We start from the raw sequence: 26166 nt of genomic DNA, 5'->3' as shown, positions 1-26166 counted from the left end.
GTAACTGATGGCGTGTTATATCAGTAGGGGAGAGTGGGGTAAGTTGAGCCGAAGGGTAACTTGAGCCACCTTTGTTTCTAGTAAACCATACACACAATTAATCATTTGACCAAATATTTAGGAAGATGTCTTCATTTCATTGAGTCCGAGAAGGAAGAAACCACATGGAGAAAGTGTTAGCAAGTTAGGTAAAATAATTAAAATTGTTAAAATTGTTCTAAAAAAGTACAAAGTGTATGTTAGGTGATAAAATATGCTTAAAATTATTAAAAGACAAAAATGTATTGTGACTGTGTTGCATTGTGTTTGGGAACTAAAGGTAGACATGGTTTAAAAAGGTAGTGGTAGTTTTTCATTAAGTACAGAAATGTGTAGGCAGCTTAACTTACCCTGTGCCGCGGCTCAACTTACCCCACACTTGGGTTACGTTTAGTCCTTACCCTTTTTTTGAAAGCGCTGTTTTCAAAACTGTAATGTTTACATGATATTTGATTATTTCCAGGGATACACAGCATCCTGAAATATACTGTATGTAGATATCTTTGTTAGAAAGAATACTATATTTTGCTTCACGGAGTGATGCTGAATGTAAAAAATTACTCAACTTACCCCACAACTAGTGTGAGTGGGCCAGAGGTAATGGGGCCATTTTGTACTACAGTAACTGCCTGTGGTTGACATCTGAACTTGAGGTTGGATAAAGATGAAGGTCTCCTGGTCCCCAGACATGGGTTAGGCCCAGGTTTGTTTGTAAATAGGCTTTTAGAAACACATCCCTCCTGACAGACAGACAAACAGACAAACTGAAGGACAAGCTCATCACAAGCTAATAAAGAAGACACTATGGAGGAAGTTTTACCCCCCATCCATGGAGTCATAAAGCATTGAGATTATCTCCAGTGGCTTGGATTAGAGTAGCCTTTTGAAGTGTTTGTGTGTGTGTGTGCGTGCCTGCGCGTGCGTGCGTGTATGAGTGCAGTGAGGAGATAGAGAGGTGGGGGCAGGCTAGTACTGACAAGTCCCCATGCTGTATGGAGTGCTGAAAGAGGAGAAGCAGACAACCCAAAGTAAAAAAAAATACCAGAGAAAGGAGTGTCCGAGTGTGCCTGTTTGTGAGCGCTCTGTGGTTACCCCTGGTCATGTGACCACTCTTTTGAAGTCACACCACCATGGTGTGAGAGAGGGGTAACTATCGAGCATTTCCCATGCTCTCTGGGGCTCTGTCATTCACCCTGCTGGCACTCCTTCCGCTCTGGGTGTGATTAGTTAAGAGGTTCACTCAACCCACACCCTGCAAGCAAGCAGATGACAAAGTCTCTAGTTCTGACTGTAAGTGAATAATCACACAAAAACAACAGTGAAGAAGAATACGTACTCCAGATGTGTGAAAGCATTTTTGTTTTAAGATCTATTCGAAACATGGGCAGTCCTCACACAGTGCTTTCAACGTTGTTCACCTTGTGTGTTGTAAAGGGACAGTCCTCTAGTTGAATTGCATCCGGACTCAGACTAAATTCAGTCCCTTCAAGGAATTTCGCATGAAGAATCCGTGTTGGGAAATACCCAGAGACCACATTTCAGGTCTTGAACCCCCCCAGTGTTATCTCCTGGCCATGCTTAATGACATGATTTGTAGCCCACCATGGAAGGATGTCTCAGGCAGACTACTTTTAGCAAATTACTCTGTGACAATGATAGAACCTTTCCATCAGCACATTCAGGGGATGTGGCCAAGTTCTCCTATAACAGTGGTTCCCAAACTTTTTATAGTTCCGTACCCCTTCAAACATTCAACCTCCAGCTGCGTACCCCCTCTAGCACCAGGGTCAGCGCACTCTCAAATGTTGTTTTTTGGCATCATTGTAAGCCTTCCACACACACTATACGATACATTTATTAAACATAAGAATGAGTGTGAGTTTGTCACAACCCGGCTCGTGGGAAGTGACAAAGAGCTCTTATAGGACCAGGGCACAAATAATAATATAATAATAATCAATAATTTTGCTCTTTATTTAGCCATCTTTCTTCATCGAAAATTGTGAATAACTCACCACAGGTTAGTGAGAAGGGTGTGCTTGAAAGGATGCACATAACTCTGCAATGTTGGCTTGTATTGGAGAGTCTCAGTCTTAAATAATTTTCCACACACAGTCTGTGCCTGTATTTAGTTTTCATGCTAGTGAGGGCCGAGAATCCACTCTCACATAGGTACGTGGTTGCAAAGGGGATCAGTGTCTTAACAGCGCGATTTGCCAAGGCAAGAAACTCTGAGTGCAGCCCTATCCAGAAATCTGGCAGTGGCTTCTGATTAAATTCAATTTTCACAGAACCGCTTGTTGCAATTTCGATGAGTCTCTCTTGTAAGTGAACTGGAGGCAGGGCATGAAAGGGATAACAAATCCAGTTGTTTGTGTTGTCCGTTTCAGGAAAGTACCTGCCTAATTGCGCACCCAACTCGCAGGTGCTTCGATATATGACATTTGACAGTGTCCGTAAGCTTGAGTTAATTTGCACACAAAAAATCATACAATGATGGAAAGACCTGAGTGTTGTCCTTGTTAATGCAGATAGAAAAGAGCACAATCACCCAGATAGTCCAGTCATGTGAGAAACTCGTCATCATGTAAGCGGTCAGACAAGTGAAAATTATGTTCAGTAAAGAAAACTTTAAGCTCTTCTCTTAATTCAAAAAAACTTGTCAATACTTTGCCCCTTGATAACCAGCGCACTTCTGTATGTTGTAAAAGCATTACATGGTCGCTGCCCATATCATTGCATAATGCAAAAAATACACAAGATTTCAGGGGCCTTGCTTTAACAAAGTTAACCATTTTCACTGTAGTGTCCAAAACGTCTTTCAAGCTGTCAGGCATTCCCTTGGCAGCAAGAGCCTCTCAGTGGATGCTGCAGTGTACCCAAGTGGCGTCGGGAGCATCTGCTTGCATGCGCATTACCACTTCACTATGTCGCCCGGTCATGGCTTTTGCGCCATCAGTACAGATACCAACACATCTTGACCACCAAAGTCGATTTGATATCACAAAGCTGTCCAGTACTTTAAAAATATCCTCTCATGTTGTCCTGGTTTCCAGTGGGTTGCAGAAGAGGATGTCCTCCTTAATTAACCCCCCCGTAAACGCAACCTACATGTACCAGGAGCTGTGCCAGGCCCGCCATGTCTGTTGACTCATCCAGCTTTAACGCATATAATTCACTGGCTTTTATGCGAAGCAGTAATTGTTTCAAAACAACTCCTGCCATGTTACTGATGCGTTGTGAAACAGTGTTGTTTGATGAAGACATTGTCTGTATAGTTTTTTGGGCCTTTTCCCCCAGCATTGTCCCAGCCATATCCGTGGCAGCAGGAAGAATTAAGTCCTACACAATAGTACGGGGCTTGCCTGTCCTAGCCACTCGGTAGCTCACCATATAAGACGCTTCTAGCCCCTTCTTATTGAAGGTATCTGTTACTTTTATACATGTCTTCCTACTAGAAAGTTGTCTTTATTCTCGCTCAAAAACCTCCTGTGGCTTATTTTTTAATTGTCATGTTTCATTTCTAAATGTCTGAGCAAGTGTGAAGGTTTCCCACGAGAGAGTAACGGTTAATGTGATTGGATGTTAATTATTTGACTAGGCTACCTGTATTTGACAAATAATAATTTTAAATCATATTTTTACTTGGCGTACCCCAGACGGTATTGCGCATACCCCAGTATGGGAATACCTGTCCTATAGGATCAAATAATATGTCTGGTGACTGAGGGTTCTGGTCTACTCTGTGGCTGAGCATAGCACATTGTTTCAGTTTTATGAAATCCTTCTTTAGCCCTGAATTGGTTTGATCTTCAGGTCAACCCACTCAGAGTTTTTTTCTAGATTTAAAACCATTATATGTTTAAACTGTGCACATTTCAAATAAAAAGTGTAGTAGTCAGTTTAAAATACAGTGCCTTCGGAAAGCATTAAGGCCCCTTGACTCATCCACATTTTGTTACATTACAGCCTTATTCTAAAATGGATTAAATAAAATAAAAATCCTCTGCAATCTACACACAAAACCTCATAATGATAAACCGAAAACCGATTTTTAGAATTTTTTGCAAATGTATTTTAAACAAAAAACAGAAATAACTTATTTACATAAGCATTCAGATCCTTTAATATGAGAATTGAAATTGAGCTCAGGTGCATCCTGTTTGCATTGACCACCCTTCAGATATTTCTACAACTTGATTGGAGTCCACCTTTGGTAAATGTAATTGATTGGCCATGATTTGGAAAGGCACACCTGTTTATATGAGGTCCCACAGTTGACAGTGCATGTCAGAGCAAAAACCAAGTCATGAGGTAGAGGGCATTGTCCGTAGAACTCCGAGACATGAAGCACAGATCTGGGGAAGGGTACCAAAACATTTCTGCAGCATTGAAGGTCCCCAAGAACACAGTGGCTTCCATCATTCTTAAATGGAAGAAGTTTATGGTAGAGTGGCCAGACGGAAGCCGCTCCTCAGTAAAAGGCAAATAACAGTCCACTTGGAGTTTGCCGTTTTCAGCTGCAGGGACTGGGAGACTAAACAGGATCGAGTACAGAGATATCCTTAACGAAAACCTGTTCCAGAGCGCTCAGGTCCTCAGACTGGGGTGAAGGTTCACCTTCCAACAGGACATCGACCCTAAGCACGCAGCCAAGACAATGCAGGAGTGGCTTCAGGACAAGTCTCTGAATGTCCTTGAACGGCCCAGCCAAAGCCCGGACTTGAGCCTGATTGAACATCTCTGGAGAGACCTGAAATAACTGTGCAGCAACGCTCCCCATCCAACCTGACAGAGCTTGAGAAGATCTGCAGAAAAGAATGGGAGAAACTCGCCAAATACAGGTGTTCCAAGCTTGTAGCGTCATACCCAGGAAGACTTAAGGCTGTAAGGTGCTTCAACAAAGTACTGAGTAAATGGTCTGATACTTAGTATATAAATGTAATATTTCAGTTTTTATTTTTTATAAATGAGCAAAAATTTCTAAAAACCTGTTTTTGCTTTGTCATTATGGGGTATTGTGTGTAAATTGATGAGGGGAAAAAACGATTTAATCAATTTTAGAATAAGGCTGTACCATAACAACATTTGGAAAAGTCAAGGGGTCTGAATACTTTCCAAAGGTACTGCATGTATGGGGTATTTAAATGAACTCTACTGCAGTCAGACATAACAGGTTTAGTTATTTAAGTTGGCAAATAACTTATCCCTTGTTTTGCATGTCAAAGATGATGGTACAAAAAAAAATACAAAAGAATGGTTGTGAAAAGTGAAAGTGATTATTGTTATGTCATGCCATTATTATATAATATTTCATTTGACTTCAACAAGCCTAGTCTGAGCCAGAACAGCCCATAGGGCAGGAACCTATCTCCTGATTCTGTAGTGTGGGGCAGCTTGATATACAAGTGCAACCCCTGTACAGGACGCTAGTCTATCGCAGGGCCTTACCCCCTATCCATCTCTAAAATGCTGGGTGCCAAGAAGAGAAGCATCGGGTAAAAAATGTTTTGTCTTTGGTATGACTCAACCCATTTCAATATCAGGGTGGGCACTCTAGCTAGAGGCTCTTAAGGATCCGCCCCCTTTGTTTCAATTTTCGCTTCAAATGACATACCCAAATCTAACTGCCTGTAGCTTAGGCCCTGAAGCAAGGATATGCATATTCTTGGTACCATTTGAAAGGAAACACTTTGTAGTTTGTGGAAATGTGAAAGGAATGTCCCGTGTGGCTCATTTGGTAGAGCATGGCGCTTGCAACGCCAGGGTTGTGGGTTCATTTCCCACGGGGGGACCAGGGTTCAATTCCCACGGGGGGACCAGGATGAATATGTATGAACTTTCCAATTTTTGTAAGTCGCTCTGGATAAGAGCGTCTGCTAAATGACTTAAATGTAAATGTAAATGTAAATGACTGTTGTAGAATATAACCCAGTAGATCTGGTAAAAGATAATACAAAGCAAAAAACAACCATTATTTTGTAATTTTTTTTGTACCATCATCTTTGAAATGCAAGAGAAAGGCCATAATGTAATATTCCAGCCCATGTGTAATTTAGATTTTGGCCACTAGATGGCAGCAGTGTACATGCAACGTTTTAGACTGAGCCAATGAACTATTGAATTTTTGTTCAAAATTTTTTATCAATACTGCCCAAATGTGCCTAATTTGTTTATTAATAACTTGTCATGTTCAAAATTGTGCACTATCCTCAAACAATAGCATGGTATTCTTTCACTGTAATGGCTACTGTAAATTGGACAGTGTAGTTAGATTAACAAGAATTGAAGCTTTCTGCCAATATCAGATATGTCTATGTCCTGGGAAATGTTCTTGTTACTTACAACCTCATGCTAATCTCATTAGCCTACATTAGCTCAACTGTTGTTTTCCTCCTCAATCTTCACACAATACTTCACACAAATGAATAAAAAATAAAAAACAGATACCTTATTTACATAACTATTCAGACCCTTTGCTATGAGACTCAAAATTGAGCTGATCATCCTCCAGATGTTTCTACAACTTGATTGGAGTCCATCTGTGGTAAATTCAATTGATTGGACATGATTTGGAAAGGCACACGCCTGTCTATATGAGGTCCCACAGTTGACAGTGCATGTCAGACAAAAAAACAAGCCATGAGGTCGAAGGAATTGTCCGTAGAGCACTAAGACAGGATTATGTCAAGGAACAGATCTGGGGAAGGGTACCAAAACATTACTGCAGCATTGAAGGTCCCCAAGAACACAGTGGCCTCCATCATTCTTAAATGAATGAAGTTTGGAACCACCAAGACTCTTCCTAGAGCTGGCCGCCTGGCCAAACTGAACAATCTGGGGAGAAGGGCTTTGGTCGTGGAGGTGACCAACAACCCCCGATGGTCACTCTGACCGAGCTCCAGATTTCCTCTGTGGAGATGGGAGAACCTTCCAGAAGGACAACCATCTCTGCAACACTCCACCAATTCGGGCCTTTAGTTTGCCAAAAGGCACCTAAAGGAATATTCTCTGGTCTGATGAATTCAAGATTGAACTCTTTGGCCTGAATGCCAAGTATCACTTCTGGAGGAAACCTGGCACCATCCCTACAGTGAAGCATGGTGGTGGTAGCATCATGCTGTGGGGATGTTTTTCAGCGGCAGGGACTGGGAGACTAGTCAGGATCGATGGAAAGATGAATGGAGCAAGGTACAGAGAGATCCTAAATGAAAACATGCTTCAGAGTGCTCAGGACCTCAGACTGGTGTGAAGGTTCACCTTCCAACAGGACAACGACCCTTAGCACACAGCCAAGACAACACAGGAGTAGTTTCGGGACAGGTCTCTGAATGTCCTTGAGCGACCCAGCCAGAGCCTGGACTTGAACCTGATCGAACATCTCTGGAGAGACCTGAAAATAGCTGTGCAGTAACGCTCCCCATCCAACCTGACAGAGCTTGAGAGGATCTGCAGAGAAGAATGGCAGAAACTCCCTAAATACAGGTGTGCCAAGCTTGTAATGTCATACCCAAGAAGGCTGTAATCACTGCCAAAGCTACTTAAACAAAGTACTCAGTAAAGGGTCTGAATACTTATGTAAATGTGATATGAACTTTTTAAATTTTTTATAAATTTGCAAAAAATTCTACAAACCTGTTTTTGCTTTGCCGTTATGGGGTATTGTGTGTAGATCGGTGAGGGGGGGGAACTATATAATCAATTTTAGAATAAGGCTGTAACGAAACAACATGTAGAAAATGTTGAGGGATCTGAATACTTTCAGAGTGCCTTCAGTAAGTATTCATACCCCTTGACTTATTCCAAATGTAGTTGTGTTACAGCCTGACTCAAAATGGATTACATAGATTTATTTTCTTAACCATCTACACACAGTACCCTAGAATGACAAAGTGAAAACATGTTTTTAGAAATGTTAGCTAAAAATTGAAAACGTAATACAGAAATATCAAATTGACAGTAGTATTAACACCCCTGAGTCAATACTTTGTAGAAATAGCAGCATTACAGCTGTGAGTCTTTCTGGGAAAGTCTCTAAGAGTTTTTCACACCTGGATTGTGCAACATTTGCCCATTATTCTTTTCAAAATTCTTATAGCTCTGTCAAATTGGTTGTTGATCATTGCTAGACAACCATGTTCACATCTTGGGATAGATTTTCAAGTAGATTTAAGTCCAAACTGTAACTCGGCCACTAAGGAACATTCACTGTCTTCTTGGTAAGCAACTCCAGTGTAGATTTGGCCTTGTGCCTTAGGTTATTGTCCTGCTGAAAGGTGAATTAATCTCCCAGTGTCTCATGGAAAGCAGACTGAACCAGGCTTTCCTCTAGGATTTGGCCTGTGCTTAGCTCCATTCCATTTTTTTTATCCTGAAAAACTCCCCAGTCCTTTGTGATGACAAGCATACCCATAACATGATGTAGCCACAACTATGCTTAAAAATATGGAGAGTGGTACTCAGTAATGTGTTATATTGGATTTTCCGCAAACATAACACTTTGTATTCAGGCCCGAAATGTATTGTTTTGCCACATTTTTTGCAGTATTACTTTAGTGTCTTGTTGCATGTTTTGGAATATTTTTATTCTGTGCAGACTTCCTTCTTTTCACTCTGTCAATTAGGTTAGTATTGTGGAGTAACTACAATGTTGTTGATCCATCCTTAGTTTTCTCCTATCACAGCCATTAAACTCTGTAACTGTTTTAAAGTCCCGATTGGCCTCATGGCAAAATCCCTGAGTGGTTTCCTTCGTCTTCGGCAACTGCGTGAGGAATGACACGTATATCTTTGTAGTGACTGGGTGTATTGATACATCATCCAAAGTGCAATTAATAACTTCACCATGCTCAAAGGGATATGCAATGTCTGTTTGTTTTTTACCGATCCACCGACAGGTGCCCTTCTTAGCAAGGCATTGGAAATCCTCCCTTGTCTTTGTGGTTGAATCTGTTTTTGAAATTCACTGCTCGACTGAGGGACCTTACAGATAATTGTATGCTTACAGGTACAGAGATGAGGTAGTCATTCAAACATCATGTTAAACACTATTATTGCACACAGTGAGTCCATGCAATTTATGACTTATTAAGCACATTTTTCCTGCTGAACGTATTTAGGCTTGCCATAACAAAGGGGTGGAATACTTATTGACCCAAGACATTTCAGCTTTTAATTTTTAATTAATTTATAAAAAATAATCCCCTTTGACATTATGGAGTATTGTGTGTAGACCAGTGACAAGAAAAGCTGAATTTAATCGATTTTAAATTCAGGCTGTAACAAAGGTATTGCTGGAAAAGCAATGATTTTCTTAAAATGTTATGTATTTAGTGTGTTTTGTTCAGGATTTCGTCCTCAGTCCTCCAAGTTCAAATACGACTCATATGATATTCCGTTTTCAAAGTTTTCCTTACCAAAACATCCAATTTTATAGAGTATGAGATTATTGCACAACTGAGGTGCAAAAATACTAAAGCAGATTTACCTAACTCAGTGGAGATTGAAGGGATCTACAGAGTTAACCATCACTGAAACCGGGTAAGGTAGCTCCTACGTCTGTAGGTTCACAGTGAAGTAAGGTCCGGTGAAAGTTTGTGTAAGAGGGCTTTAGAAACAAAAATTGTGCAATGTATCAATCGACGAGACCTCATGGAGGGCCAGCCTACTTTCTGATACAGAATGCAGTGATGTGAACTGAACCTGACGCCTCTAATAAAGCATAGTGTGCTATGATAAACTGCATCCAATGGCTTTAATACATTGTCAGCTGCATTCATATAAACTACCGTTCAAAAGTTTGGGTCACTTAGAAAGGTCCTTGTTTTGATAGAAAAGCACGTTTTTTTGTTCATTAAATTAACATCAAATTGATCAGAAAACAGTGTAGACATTGTTAATGTTGTAAGTGACTATTGTTGCTGGAAACGGCTGATTTTTAATGGAATATCTAGATAGGCGTACAGAGGCCTATTATCAGCAACCATCACTCCTGTGTTCCAATGTCACGTTGTGTTAGCTAATCCAAGTTTATAATTTTAAAAGGCTAATTGATCATTAGAAAACCCTTTTGCAATTATGTTAGCACAGCTGAAAACTGTTGTGATGATTAAAGAAGAAATTAAACTGGCCTTCTTTGGACTAGTTGAGTATCTGAAGCATAAGCATTTGTGGTTTCGATGACAGGCTCAAAATAGCCAGATACAAATAACTTTCTTTTGAAACTCGTCAGTCTATTCTTGTTTCGAGAAATGAAGGCATTTCCTTTCGAGAAATTTGCACAGAAACTGAAGATCTCATACAACGCTGTGTACTACTCTCTTCACAGAACAGAGGCCCAGGTGCACAACTGAGCAAGAGGACAAGTACAACACAAAAAACTAAACAAATAGCATGGTTGGTTAAGAGCCGATAAGACGGCAGCCCTCCCCTCCGGCACCATCTTGTTACTGTGTATTTGTGCATGTGTTCATGTGTTTAGACAGTAGTTAGTATATGTTAACGTACAGTGCCTTTAGAAAGTTTTCATACCCCTTGACTTATTCCACATTTTGTTGTGTTACAGCCTGAATTCAAAATGGATTACATATTTTTTTTTTCTCACCCATCTAAACACAATACCCCATAATGACAGTGTAAACCTTTTTATTTGATTTTTTTTTTAAAGGAAATACAGAAATATATAGAATCACCTTTTTGCAGACCTGGATTGTACAACATTTGCCCATTATTGCTAAAAAAATTCTTCAAGCTCTGTCAAATTGGTTGTTGATCGTTGCTAGACAACCATTTTCAAGTCTTGCCATAGATTTTCAAGCAGATTTAATTCAAAACTAAAACTGTCCACTCAGAAACATTCCCTGTCTTCTTGGTATGCAACTCCAGTGTAGATTTGGCCTTGTGTTTTTGGTTATTGTCCTGCTGAAAGGTGCATTCATCTCCCAGTGTCTGGTGGAGAGCAGACTGAACCAGGTTATCTCTTTGCATGTGCCGAGCACCATTCTGTTTATTTTTTATCCTGAAAAACTTCCCAGTCCTTAATGATTTCAAGCAAACCCATAACATGATGCATCCACCACTATGCTTGAAAATACAGTCCCTTCAGAAAGTATTCACACCTCTTGACTTTTTCCACATTTTGTGTTACATCCTGAATTTAAAATAGATAAAATGTAGTATTTTGATCACTTGCCTACACACAATACCCCATAATGTCAAAGTGGAATTATGTTTTTAGGGTTGAATTCCTATTGACTCAAGACATTTTAGCTTCTATTTTTTTATATTAAAAAAAGAATGGTAATATACCACTTTGACATTATGGGATATTGTGTGTAGGCCAGTGACACAAAAATCTAAATTGACTCCCTTTTACATTTCGGGCTGTAACAACAAAATTGGAAAAATTCAATGAGTTTGAATATTTGCTGAGGACACTATGCGTGTGCTTTTCCAGTGTGTGTTTACATATGTGTGTGTGTTTATCCACATATAGATGCTCCTCCCATGGGAAGCAGTCGTGACGGGTTCTGTGGTGCAGAACGTCTGTGGCGCCTTGCCCAAAGCCTCAGACCCAATCAGGTAGTTCAGACCAGACATCTTATATATATACACTGCTCAAAAAAATAAAGGGAACACTTAAACAACACAATGTAACTCCAAGTCAATCACACTTCTGTGAAATCAAACTGTCCACTTAGGAAGCAACACTGATTGACAATAAATTTCACATGCCGTTGTGCAAATGGAATAGACAACAGTTGGAAATTATAGGCAATTAGCAAGACACCCCCAATAAAGGAGTGGTTCTGCAGGTGGTGACCACAGACCACTTCTCAGTTCCTATGCTTCCTGGCTGATGTTTTGGTCACTTTTGAATGCTGGCGGTGCTTTCACTCTAGTGGTAGCATGAGACGGAGTCTACAACCCACACAAGTGGCTCAGGTAGTGCAGCTCATCCAGTATGGCACATCAATGGGAGCTGTGGCAAGAAGGTTTGCTTTGTCTGTCAGCGTAGTGTCCAGAGCATGGAGGCGTTACCAGGAGACAGGCCAGTACATCAGGAGACGTGGAGGTGGCCATAGGAGGGCAACAACCCAGCAGCTGGACCGCTACCTCCGCCTTTGAGCAGGAGGAGCACTGCCAGAGCCCTGCAAAATGACCTCCAGCAGGCCACAAATGTGCATGTGTCTGCTCAAACGGTCAGAAACAGACTCTATGAGGGTGGTATGAGGGCCCGACGTCCACAGGTGGGGGTTGTGCTTACAGCCCAACACCGTGCAGGACGTTTGGCATTTGCCAGAGAACACCACGATTGACAAATTCGCCACTGGCGCCCTGTGCTCTTCTCAGATGAAAGCAGGTTCACACTGAGCATGTGACAGACGTGACAGAGTCTGGAGACGCAGTGGAGAACATTCTGCTGCCTGCAACATCCTCCAGCATGACCGGTTTGGCGGTGGGTCAGTCATGGTGTGGGGTGGCATTTCTTTGGGGGGCCGCACAGCCCTCCATGTGCTCGCTAGAGGTAGCCTGACTGCCATTAGGTACCGAGATGAGATCCTCAGACCCCTTGTGAGACCATATGCTGGTGCGTTTGGCCCTGGGTTCCTCCTAATGCAAGACAATGCTAGACCTCATGTAGCTGAAGTGTGTCAGCAGTTCCTGCAAGAGGAAGGCATTGATGCTATGGACTGGCCCGCTCGTTCCCCAGACCTGAATCCAATTGAGTACATCTGAGACATCATGTCTCGCTCCATCCACCAACGCCACGTTGCACCACAGACTGTCCAGGAGTTGGCGGATGCTTTAGTCCAGGTCTGGGAGGAGATGCCTCAGGAGACCATCCGCCACCTCATCAGGAGCATGCCCAGGCGTTGTAGGGAGGTCATACAGGCACGTGGAGGCCACACACACTACTAAGCCTCATTTTGACTTGTTTTAAGGACATTACATCAAAGTTGGATCAGCCTGTAGTGTGGTTTTCCATTTTAATTTTGAGTGTGACTCCAAATCCAGACCTCCATGGGTTGATAAATTTGATTTCCATTGATAATTTTTGTGTGATTTTGTTGTCAGCACATTCAACTATATAAAGAAAAAAGTATTTAATAAGAATATTTCATTCATTCAGATCTAGGATGTGTTATTTTAGTGTTCCCTTTATTTTTTTGAGCAGTGTATATACACACACACACACACACACACACACACACACACACACACACACACACACACACACACACACACACACACACACACACACACACACACACACACACACACACACACACACACACACACACACACACACACACACACACACACACACACACAAAGTACACCTGAAAAGAGACACTTCCCTGTCCTAATTTCAGTTTTTGTCCTCAATCTTGCTTAGCATTTTCTCATCTGTGAAACCATAATTGTAATTTTCTTCCGAACCCTTTGATAACCAGAACTAACCAACAAAATGTTTGACAGAATTCATGAGAAAAAGGTGTGTATATAAAAGATGAGAGAAAATATTTGATTTGTACTATTGATTTGCTTCTTTTTCCTCTGTAGACGATCTACAGATATAGTATCTATTGAAGATCATACAGTGAACAAAAATATAAAATGCAACATGTGAAGTGTTGGTTCCATGAATCATGAGCTGAAATAAAAGATCCCAGAAATGTTCCATACACACAAAAAGCTTATTTCCCTCAAATGTTGTGTACAAATGTGTTTATATCCCTGTTAGTGAGCATTTCTCCTTTGCCAAGATAATCAATCCACCTGACAGGTACTGATTAAACATCATGATCATTACACAGGTGCACCATAAAATGCCACTCTAAAATGTTCAGTTATGTCATACAACACAATGCCACAAATGTCTCACGTTGAGGGAGCATGCAATTGGGATGCTGACTGCATGAATGTCCATCAGTGCTGTTGCCAGAGATTTTAATGTTAATTTCTCTACCATAAGCAACTGAAAACGTTGTTTTAGCGAATTTGTCAGTACGTCCTACCGGCCTCACTACTGCAGACACGGCGTCCATGTACAGGTTCCTGTGGGCATGCGGTTTAATGATGTCAACATTGTGAACAGAGTGCCACAGGGTGACAGTGGGGTTATGGTATGGGCAGGCATAAACTATGACCAATGAACACAATTGTATTTTATCAATGGCAATTTGAATGCACAGAACTACCGTGATGAGATCCTGAGGCCCGTTGTGAGGCCCATTTCTTTTAAGGTACTGTATGTGCGACCAACAGATGCAAATCTTTATTCCCATTCATGTGAAATCCATAGATTAGGATTCATTTATTTCAATTGACTGACTTCCTCATATGAATGTTAACTCAGTAACATCTTAGAAATTGTTGCAAGTTGCGTTTATATTTTTTATGAGTATATATATTGTTCTTTAGCGCCATAATAAGCTACACTGTAAACTGATTCAATAAACAGCCTGCATGGCTTTGCGTGCCAGCTCCACGTATTTCCTCAATCTATTGTAGGCAGGCAGGCCATTGTCTCTGAGGCGTGAGGCTAATTGGTTTGTGGTCCCTACATCTTGATTAACAATGGATACAGGGACAATTGAACATGTACAGAACATCATGTATAGTTATTTATTTAGAGCCACTTGTTTGTAAACATACAGAATATCCTTTATTTTGAGATTAGCTATAAAATGTATCGAGCAGATGTTTTTGCCTGAGGAACTTTCCATCCTGCCGATCCTGTTCACCCTTCCTCAGACACTTTCCCACAGGTGACTGGCCCTGAGGTCACACTCTGTCTATGTGGTCATGCTAGAAAGGCTGAAAATTGGATTTTAACCACAAACCTTAGATTTACCCAACAGGATGTGCGTTATTGGTGAATAACCACACATTTGTGGTGGAGTGAGAATGCAAAAGGCCGTAAAATGAAATAACTAATGTTCTTCCTGAATGGTTTTGACTAGCTTCCTATTTTGTCATTTTGATCATGTCTATCTCTAGTGACTACTGTCTCATGTGACATTCACAGGAAGTTCCAGTGTCCAGGTCGAAGAGAACATTGGACCAGTCTAAAACCAGCTGTCTACTCCACCTCCATGCTGACCACTTCTACTACAGGAAGTTCAAGAGTGTCGAGGCTGTTGTGGCTCAGGTGACTGGTCGTAAGAAAAAGGCCAAATAGATGGTCTGTATGATATTGGATGTCTTTAAAAATAAATCATCCATGTCTATGGGTATGTAAGGGGCCTTCTTGTGCCTGTCCTTTCAGCCCAGTGGCCTTATACTACTTTCTGAAGTTTGTACCCCAAATTTCCAATTATGGAATGGAGAGTTTAATTGTATCTTTGGACTGATAACCAACCTCCGCCCTTTCCGCTTGCCATTTGTGAGTTCCTTCGATGGGAAGGGTCGGGGCCCAGGGTGTCTGTCAAAAATGACCTGTTCTATGTTTCAGGACCCAGAGAACATGCAGTACTTTTGAAACCCTAGCATGCTTGATGCAGTCATTATGTAACATTGGTATGTCAGAGATAATGCATCAGGATTTCCCTCAGTTCCCTCAGTAATCCTGTCCGCTCTATTTACTAACTTTGTTCTCGGATATCGCATTCAGAACTGGAGGTACTACACAATATTGGACACATCTGGACAAAAGTTCACTGACTTGTTTTGGGTAATTTTCTCTTGCCGTTTAGTCATTTGTTTTAAACATTGTCCAGCATATTTAAATCGTCTATCAGAACTTCTTATCAGGATGTTATGGTTTGTTGTCGCACTTATTGCTCTGAATTGTTCTAACTTGATAACTCTAGATCTTTTGGATCTGAACTGTCTGTCAAGCATGTTATTTAAAGCCATGCACCACACCCCAATATGGGATGCCGCTCCCCCCCCCCACCCACCCACTGAAGGTTGCCTAGCCACAATTACTGGAACCTAAAAGACACCCACCATGAGCAGTATCAGTGCTTGGGGAAAATCACTTGGGTAGCCAAGCCACCCCCCCCCCCCCCACCCCCCAAAGCCATATTACAACCTGTGTTGTGATAATTGCATTGTTTGCTCTATAACCTGTTAAGTCATATGCCTTTAGACCGTGATTTATAGGCCTAATGCTGAGACAATAAAAAGTCACAGTGGCAGAATAAATTCAACCACACCTTTGTTTTATCACAAAATTGGATAGCAACCTCTGTCTGGTGAAGTCCACAAAGCATATTGCATATAACAGACAGTTACATGAACAGTAGCATGGTGAAGCAAGTTAATGTTTCCAACATTTTCGGACCACTAAACAACTATTGATTTAGAACCACAGAGAGTGACCGCAAGTCACAAAGAAACAGGGGCTGCCTCCACTAATCCAGCACCAATTCAACTTCAACATTTCAACATCATCAAATCAACTCTGCTTAGTCTAATACATTGACAACTAAAAGACTCCATAAACAATTTACTCCAATCAATGTAAGCTAAATATGATGTGGCTGTCCATGGTTCTGATTTGTGTGTGGGTGTGTGCGTGCATACACGCACAAGTTGAAAACATGTTGACTCGCCGTACTTGTAGAGAAATGCCAATGCCATCCTCCTCTCTTTCATGTTGACGAAACTGTCTATCACTCTGTCATACAGTAAACGCTTTTATTTTTTGTTCTAGGCTACCTGGCTAAAATGCTGGCTCGCTAGCCTAACTTCCTTTCATGGGCAACGTTAGCTAGTTAACATTATCATTTTACATCTAGCTACATATTGAACTTCCATTCTCTCAGGCCAGGGGCGCAACAATGTATAAATTAATGGTTGGAGCAGAATTCGCCGTTATACTGTAATCATTGGCCAGAACGGAGAATTAAGTAAAACCACAAGTACAAATCCATATCTCCATCCATGGCTAATTTAGGAAAGGGACAATTTTATCTAGCTAGCTAGCCAGACACAAGAGGACAACACAACGAGATGCAACAATTCAAGTTGTTTCTGTCAATGACGTATCAAAATCAAATCAAGGACACTTTGTTTGTCACATGCGCCGAATACAAAGTGTAGACCTTACCGTGAAATGCTTACTTACAAGCCGTTAACCAACAGTGCAGTTCAAGAAGAGCTAAGAAAATATTTACCAAATAAACTAAAGTAAAAAATAAAATAAAAAACTTATAAAAAGTAACAATAATGAGGGGTTACCGGTACCGAGTCAGTGTGTGGGGGTACAGGTTAGTTGAGGTAGTTTGTACATGTAGGTAGGGGTGATGTGAATATGCATAGATAATAAACAGCGAGTAGCAGCAGTGTACAAAACAAATTGGGGGGGGAAGTCAATTTCATAGTCCAGTGGCCATTTTATTAATTGTTCAGCAGTCTTATGGCTTGGGGGTAGCTGTTAAGGAGCCTTTTGGTCCGAGCCTTTTGGTCCTAGACTCGGCGCTCTGGTACCGCTTGCCGTGCGGTAGCAGAGAAAACAGTCTATGACTTGAGTGACTGGAGTCTGACAATTTTATGGGCTTTCCTCGGACACCGTCTATTATATAGGTCCTGGATGGCAGGAAGCTTGGCCCCAGTGATGTACTGGGCTGTACACACCCTCTGTAGCGCCTTACATTCAGATGCCGAGCGTTGCCGTACCAGGTGGTGATGCAACCGGTCAGGATGCTCTTGACGGTGGAGCTGTAGAACTTTTTTAGGAACTGGGGACCGATCCCAAATCTTTTCAGTCTCCTGAGGGGGAAAAGGTTTTGTTGTGCCCTCATCACGACTGTCTTGGTGTGTTTGGACCATGATAGTTCGTTGGTGATGTGGACAGCAAGGAACTTGAAACTCTCGACCCGCTCCACTACAGCCCTGTCGATGTTAATGGGGGGCCTGTTCGGCCCGCCTTTTCCTGTAGTCCACGATCAGCTCCTTTGTCTTGCTCACATTGAGGGACCATACTGCCAGTTCTCTGACCTCCCTATAGGCTGTCTCATCGTTGTCGGTGATCAGGCCTACCACTGTTGTGTCGTCAGTAAACTTAATGATTGTGTTTGGCCACACCAGGGAGTACAGGAGGGGACTAAGTTCACACCCCTGAAGGGCCCTTTGTTGAGGATCACCGTGGCAGGTGTGTTGTTGCCTACCCTTACCACTTGGGGGCGGCCCATCAGGAAGTCCAGGATCCAGTTGCAGAGGGAGGTATTTAGTCCCTGGGTCCTTAGCTCAGTGATGAGCTTTGTGGTTACTATGGTGTTGAACCCTGAGCTGTAGTCAATGAACAGGAGTCTCACATAGGTGTTCCTTTTGTCCATGTGGGAAAGGGCAGTGTGGAGTGCGATTGAGATTGCGTCATCTGTGGATCTGTTGGGGCGGTATGCGAATTGGAGTAGGTCTAGGGTATCTGGGAGGATGCTGTTGATGTGAGCCATGACCAGCCTTTCAAAGCACTTCCTGGCTACCGGTCTGCGTGATACGAGGCGGTAATAATTTAGGCAGGTGACCTTCGTTTCATTGGGTACAAGGACTATGGTGGTATGCCTGAAACATGTAAGTATTACAGACTCAGTCAGGGAGAGGTTGAAAATGTCAGTGAAGAGACTTGCCAGTTGGTCCGCGCATGCTTTGAGCACACGTCCTGGTAATCCATCTGGCCCCGCGGCTTTGTGAATGTTGACCTGTTTAAAGGTCTTGCTCACATCGGCTACCGAGAGTGTTATCACACAGTCATCCAGAACAGCTGGTGCTCTCGTATGCTCTCAATGCGATTTGATAGGAGAGACGCCAAATCCAAGCTGGCTTCCCTTGACACTTTTTTTGGTGTCCAGGACCATTCACAGTTGAGCACGCTCAGTTTAGCTCAAAGCTGATTGGCTAATTTTGTATACTTTTTTTGTCAAGGGAGCCCAAATGCTTCTTGGTTTCCCTTGCATTCAATGCTACGAGCGGCAACAATGACAAACTCATTTGTACCAGACAGCATCAGATATATGGCCTACACGTAGAGAGACAAAGGGCCACTGTTTCGCTTGCTCGGATGCCTTCTCCTGTGAGATACATTCAGCCTCTTGTGAATTGAAGTAAAATTATGAAACAGAGTGAGAAACAAAGTTATTTTGTTCTTTTTTCTTGGTGATTTTTGGGGGTAAGCCTGGTTTCCCTTAGCATCCATGAATATACACCATTGACCATTAGCGGCCACTAAATTTGCCTAAGAAGAGGAAACAAAAGAAAACCCCCACCAAACTTAACAGGAAACAAACCAAAAAGTGGAGAAAAATGAAAACAGGGAAGATCAGATGAAGGATTGTCTTTCTAGAATTCAAATAGGGAAAGCCAAATAATAGTGTTGACCTTCCACATCTCTCAAGACAACTGGAACACTGGGCCAGACACTCTTAAATAGCACCTGGGCCAGCACAGGTGAAACACCTTCCCACTAACGAGATGGAAACCAGCACAGGTGCAGCACATACTGACTAACGAGGTGACACCAAATGGTGTGTCCAACGTGCTAACGAGCTATTCGTGCCGCAAGTCCAACCTCAAAACATAAATGGAAAAAACAAAATCTGTAACATCGGGACACTGGATTAAGTTATCCTAAATATTTTGATGTAATTTTGTTAAAACACTCCTGGACCAGACTTAACTCAGATTGTGGATAAATATTTTTTTCCTCTTTCTATCTGTAAAATAGTAAATACGTATGTGAAATGCATTTTTTTATTAAAAAGAAAACGTAATGTTGTATAATATCAACAATTCTCTCTGGGCAAGTCTCAAGAATATAAACGCACAATATTTGGTGAATTTAGATGCTTCTGAAGCTGAGGAAAATTAATTGGTGTCTGGGAAGAGTCTGACTTTTGGGAAATTGTCACACCCTGACCTTAGTTATCTATGTTTTCTGTATTATTTTGGTCAGGTCAGGGTGTGACGAGGGTGGGTATGCGTGTTTTTGTATTGTCTAGGGTTTTTGTATGTCTAGGGGTGTTTGTAAGTCTAGGCATATTGTAGGTCTATGGTGGCCTGAATTGGTTCCCAATCAGAGGCAGCTGTTTATCGTTGTCTCTGATTGGGGATCCTATTTAGGTTGCCATTTCCCTTTTGGTTTTGTGGGTTCTTGTCTATGTGAAGTTGCCTGTCAGTACCTGTCTTATATAGCTTCACGTTCGTTTTGTTACTTTGTTAGTTTGTTCTGTGTTCTTTCTTCATTAAAAGAAGAATGTATACATATCATGCTGCGCCTTGGTCTCCTCAATACTACGGACGTGACAGAAGAACCCACCAAAAAAGGACCAAGTAGTGTGAAAAGGAGGAACAGCGCTTTGTGGAGAATTGGACCTGGGAAGAAATACTGGATGGAGCAGGACCCTGGACACAGCCGGAGGAGTGTCGCCTTTCTAAGGAGGAGATAGAGGCAGCGAAGGCGGAACGGCGATACTATGAAGAGAAGTACCGAGGGGACAGGACTCTGCCATGGAGGCAGGTAGAAACAGTACAGGAGGAACGGCGACGATATGAGGGTACGGCTAGCACGGAAGCCCGAGAGGCAGCCCCAATGTTTTTTGGGGGGGCACACGAGGAGATTGGCTGAGTCAGGTTGGAGACCTGAGCCAACTCCTCGTGCTTACCGTGGGGAGCATGTAACTGGTCAGGCACCGTGTTATGCAGAGATGCGCACGGTGTCTCCAGTTCGCATTCTTAGCCCGGTGCGCTCTATTCCAGCTCCTCGCATTTGCCGTGCTAGAAGGGGCATCCAGCCAGGACGTATTGAGCCAGCTCTACGTTCCGGATCTCCAATGCGTCTCCACGGCCCAGTGAATCCTGTGCCTCCTTCCCGCACTCGCCCTGAGGTGCGTGTCCCAGCCCGGTACCACCAGTTCCGGCACCACGCACCAGGCTTCCAGAGTCCAGTACGTCCTGTTCCTCCTCCCCGCTCTTGCCCTGAGGTGCGTGTCCTCAGCCCAGTACAACCAGTCCTGGCACCACGCACCAGGCCTCCAGTGCGCCTCCACAGTCCAGTACGGCCTGTGCCTCTTCCCCGCACTCGCCCTGAGGTGCGTGTCCTCAGCCCTCAACCTTCCTCAACCTTCCGGCGACAGTACCCAGTCCAGAGCTTCCGGCGACAGTACCCAGTCCAGAGCTTCCGGCGACAGTACCCAGTCCAGAGCTTCTGGCGACGTTTCACAGTCCGGAACCTCCAACGACGGGCCACAGTCCGGAAGCTCCAACGACGGGCCACAGTCCGGAACCTCCAACGACGGGCCACAGTCCGAAACCTCCAACGGCGGGCCACAGTCCGGAGCCTCCAGCGACGGTCCCCAGTCCGGAGCCTCCGGCGACGGTCCCTAGCCCGGGGTCTCCGGTGACGGTCCCCAGCCCGGGTTCTCCGGCGACGGTCCCCAGCCCGGGGTCTCCGGCGACGGTCCCCAGCCCGGGGTCTCCGGCGACGGTCCACAGCCCCGGGTCTCCGGCGACGGTCCCCAGCCTGGGGTCTCTGGCAACGATCCACAGTCCGGAGCCTCCGGCGATGAGCCACGGTTCGGCTCTACAAAGGCGGAGGGACCAGTGTAAAGATGTGGGGCGGCGTTCAGAACCAGAGTTGCCACCGAGGGTAGATGCCCACTGGACCCTCCCCTATAAGTTCAGGTTTGCGGTCAGGAGTCCGCACCTTTGGGGGGAGGGGTGTCAAGCCCTGACCTTAGTTATCTATGTTTTCTGTATTATTTTGGTCAGGTCAGGGTGTGACGAGGGTGGGTATGGGTGTTTTGTGTTGTCTAGGGTTTTTGTATGTCTAGGGGTGTTTGTAAGTCTAGGCATATTGTAGGTCTATGGTGGCCTGAATTGGTTCCCAATCAGAGCCAGCTGTTTATCGTTGTCTCTGATTGGGGATCCTATTTAGGTTGCCATTTTCCCTTTTGGTTTTGTGGGTTCTTGTCTATGTGTAGTCGCCTGTCAGCACTCGTCTTATATAGCTTCACGTTCGTTTTGTTACTTTGTTCGTTTGTTCTGTGTTCTTTCTTCATTAAAAGAAGAATGTATACATATCATGCTGCGCCTTGGTCTCCTCAATACGACAGATTTATTACTAAATCAGGGGGCAGGAAAAGGGAAGGCAGAGGTCAGTAATCCAGATCAGAGTCCATAAAGTACAGAACGGCAGGCAGTCTCGGGGTCAGGGCAGGCAGAGGTCAATAATCCAGGGTGGTGTGACAAGGGTGGAAACCTTGGGCGGGTGAGTGAAATTGAACCTCCTCTCCTTTTTTCGCTCCCATAGTCGCTCATCGATCCGAAAGGTCTTGGCGATGAGCGAGTCGAGATCAGTTGGTAGTTCTCAGGCTGCAAGCTCGTCCTTTACTTCCTCTGATACTCTGTGCAGGTACATGTCGAACAGCGCATCCATGTTCCAGGTACTCTCAGCTGCCAACGTGCGTAAATCCACTGCATAGTCTGCCATACTGCAGGAGTCTTGCCGAAGCTGGAGTAACTTCCGGGCAGCCTCTCTCCTGGACAATGGAGCATCGAAAACTTTCTTCACCTCCACCACGAACTCCTCCAGACTGAAGCATTAGGCCGACTGTTGTTCCCATACTGCTGTAGTCCAGGTGAGAGCCCTCCCGGACATCAGCGTGATGAGGTACGCTATCTTAGAGCTGTCTGAGGGGAAGGAGGAGTGCTGCAGCTCGATGATGAGGGAACACTGAGCGAGAAACTCCCGACAGGTGCCCGACTCACCCGACAAGTGTCCGACTCTCTTGACGAACAAAACGAACTGGCGTCAGACAAACAGAGAACACAGGTATAAAGACATAATAATGGGGAAGATGGGCAACACCTGGAGAGGGGTGGAGACAAGCACAAAGAGAGGTGAAACAGATCAGCGTGTGACAGTTAGAGAAGCTTCCATTGAAGAACACTCTGCGTTCTATTGGATAATAACTAACCAACCATGTGATGGCAGGTGATGTAAAGCCATAGCAAGTGAGCTTCTTCAATAATAATTTATGATCAATAACATCAAAAAGTTAGAATAGTAAAAGTTAACATCAAAAAGTTAGAATAGTAAAAGTTAGCGCACGGAAAAGCAAAGTGCATAAGGGCTGTACCAAAGTGCATAAGGGCGCATGCAAGCATATGAGGAAATTTGGCAAGGATGGAAGAAATTATACAGTAAAACCTGCAAAAGGGCTAATGTAAACCAGAGAAAAACACACACTCTCCTCCCCTGTGTCCAATAAAAAAAACACACAGCCCTCCCCAAAGCAAAATTAAAACTTAGACAACCCTCCCCTATTTTGGAACACCCCACCATGATTGGAAAGTTAGTCTAGCCAATTATCTAAATTTGTAGTAATCATGTCCAAATACCGACCGAGCACTCAGGACAGGTGCCCTCACTCTCACTGAGATATCATTAACATGGCATAAGTCATGGCAAAATGTGTAGAATTGTAGGAAATGATCTGTAAAACTGCAAACATTTCTCTCCACCCTTTGGCAAAATGTGTAGAATTGTAGGAAATTAACTTTCAAACGTAAATTGTTCTCTCAAAATGAGTGGAATTGCATGAAGTGTTTGTTATAAAATTGCAAAAATGTAGGGTATCTCCACCCCATGGCAAAATGTGTAGAACTGAAAAAAACTTGCTTTAAAACTGCGAATAAGTATCCCTTCCCCATGGAAAAATGAGTAGAACTGCATGAAATGTGTTATAAATTTGCAAAATTCTCTCCCCGCCCCCATGGCAAAATATGTAGAACTGCAGAGAACGTGCTTTAAAACGGCAACATTTCTTAAATGTAGGTGTTCCAAAAGGTTCACATTAGTGGTTTGTAGGCTATGCGTGGAAGCCTGGAGATGATAAATGTGTTTATGTTCATTAACAGTCAATTACCGTGAGACCAGCAGTTATTTGCATGACAGATTTGCATTAAACAGATTATTAGGAGACAATTTCGAATTCCATTTGGTATGTACAATATGAATTAATTAATTCGCTCTTTATGTTAAACTTTCGTAAAAGGCCAGAGTCATCGTATTTGGTGGTGGTTATGCAGTCAGTGCCTGCAGAAAACCACCTTCTCTATGCCAATTTACAATCCTTCTCCTTTCTTGACCACACAGCTGCTGTGGCATTACACTGGGAAGGATTAGGAGAGAGCTGTCAGGGTGACATAGGTGCCAAGAGGGTGTGCCAGTCGTAAGCTCTAACTACCCCACATGGCTAAATTAACCCAATGCTGAGGGCATATCAACACAGGTTTAAGTGCCATTTGGATGCCTTCTATCTCTTCTGTGCCAGCTACACCCATCGGTATTTAGTAACATCATGGCCATGCCCAGCACTGTTACTATGGCAGCAGGGGCTGCCAAGATGGCTGCAGCCAAGTCTTTGACACCAGTAGTGAGTAGTGTGACTTTGAGACTCCATGCCCATGACACAGGCCCAGTCCCATAGACCTGTAGTGAACTCTGGCATAATTGGTGGACCGATTGGGTCAAAGGCTCAATGTGACCTCCTGCTAACCAGCCTGCCTGTCCACCCGCTGCTTGCCTAACTTGCTGGGATGCTGTACACTATACTGTATGAAAACTACCAGGCCTATGCGTAGTTTATCTTTGGAGTAAACTAGGTTTGCGCAAGTCTGACCACCTCTGCTATGAAGTCACACAGGACCATTCCAGTCCAGAGGAAACAGAACGTCCACTCAGCAGACCAAGTCTGACCACCTCTGCTATGAAGTCACACAGGACCATTCCAGTCCAGAGGAAACAGAACGTCCACTCAGCAGACCAAGTCTGACCACCTCTGCTATGAAGTCACACAGGACCATTCCAGTCCAGAGGAAATAGAACGTCCACTCAGCAGACCAAGTCTGACCACCTCTGCTATGAAGTCACACAGGACCATTCCAGTCCAGAGGAAATAGAACGTCCACTCAGCAGACCAAGTCTGACCACCTCTGCTATGAAGTCACACAGGACCATTCCAGTCCAGAGGAAATAGAACGTCCACTCAGCAGACCAAGTCTGACCACCTCTGCTATGAAGTCACACAGGACCATTCCAGTCCAGAGGAAATAGAACGTCCACTCAGCAGACCAAGTCTGACCACCTCTGCTATGAAGTCACACAGGACCATTCCAGTCCAGAGGAAATAGAACGTCCACTCAGCAGACCAAGTCTGACCACCTCTGCTATGAAGTCACACAGGACCATTCCAGTCCAGAGGAAATAGAACGTCCACTCAGCGGACCAAGTCTGACCACCTCTGCTATGAAGTCACACAGGACCATTCCAGTCCAGAGGAAATAGAACGTCCACTCAGCGGACCAAGTCTGACCACCTCTGCTATGAAGTCACACAGGACCATTCCAGTCCAGAGGAAATAGAACGTCCACTCAGCAGACCAAGTCTGACCACCTCTGCTATGAAGTCACACAGGACCATTCCAGTCCAGAGGAAATAGAACGTCCACTCAGCAGACCAAGTCTGACCACCTCTGCTATGAAGTCACACAGGACCATTCCAGTCCAGAGGAAATAGAACGTCCACTCAGCAGACCAAGTCTGACCACCTCTGCTATGAAGTCACACAGGACCATTCCAGTCCAGAGGAAATAGAACGTCCACTCAGCAGACCAAGTCTGACCACCTCTGCTATGAAGTCACACAGGACCATTCCAGTCCAGAGGAAATAGAACGTCCACTCAGCGGACCAAGTCTGACCACCTCTGCTATGAAGTCACACAGGACCATTCCAGTCCAGAGGAAATAGAACGTCCACTCAGCGGACCAAGTCTGACCACCTCTGCTATGAAGTCACACAGGACCATTCCAGTCCAGAGGAAATAGAACGTCCACTCAGCGGACCAAGTCTGACCACCTCTGCTATGAAGTCACACAGGACCATTCCAGTCCAGAGGAAATAGAACGTCCACTCAGCGGACCAAGTCTGACCACCTCTGCTATGAAGTCACACAGGACCATTCCAGTCCAGAGGAAATAGAACGTCCACTCAGCGGACCAAGTCTGACCACCTCTGCTATGAAGTCACACAGGACCATTCCAGTCCAGAGGAAATAGAACGTCCACTCAGCGGACCAAGTCTGACCACCTCTGCTATGAAGTCACACAGGACCATTC

At 43.7% G+C, this 26166-nt stretch overlaps 1 protein-coding gene across 1 annotated transcript in view; it reads left to right on the top strand.

Moving 5' to 3' along the window:
- si:ch1073-396h14.1 (disintegrin and metalloproteinase domain-containing protein 10) overlaps positions 1 to 26166 on the top strand; it is a 67327-nt gene that overhangs the window by 6333 nt on the left and 34828 nt on the right. Inside the window, exons 5-6 of the mRNA XM_055940581.1 lie at positions 11534 to 11619; positions 15074 to 15196. Of these exons, the coding sequence (XP_055796556.1) occupies positions 11534 to 11619; positions 15074 to 15196 (209 nt within the window). The remainder of the gene's footprint in view (positions 1 to 11533; positions 11620 to 15073; positions 15197 to 26166) is intronic.

Source organism: Salvelinus fontinalis, chromosome 12, assembly GCF_029448725.1.
Source record: "Salvelinus fontinalis isolate EN_2023a chromosome 12, ASM2944872v1, whole genome shotgun sequence".
Taxonomy (NCBI): Eukaryota; Metazoa; Chordata; class Actinopteri; order Salmoniformes; family Salmonidae; genus Salvelinus; species Salvelinus fontinalis.
Note: the sequence above shows the minus strand (reverse complement) of the source record. Positions and strands in the feature narration are given on the sequence as shown.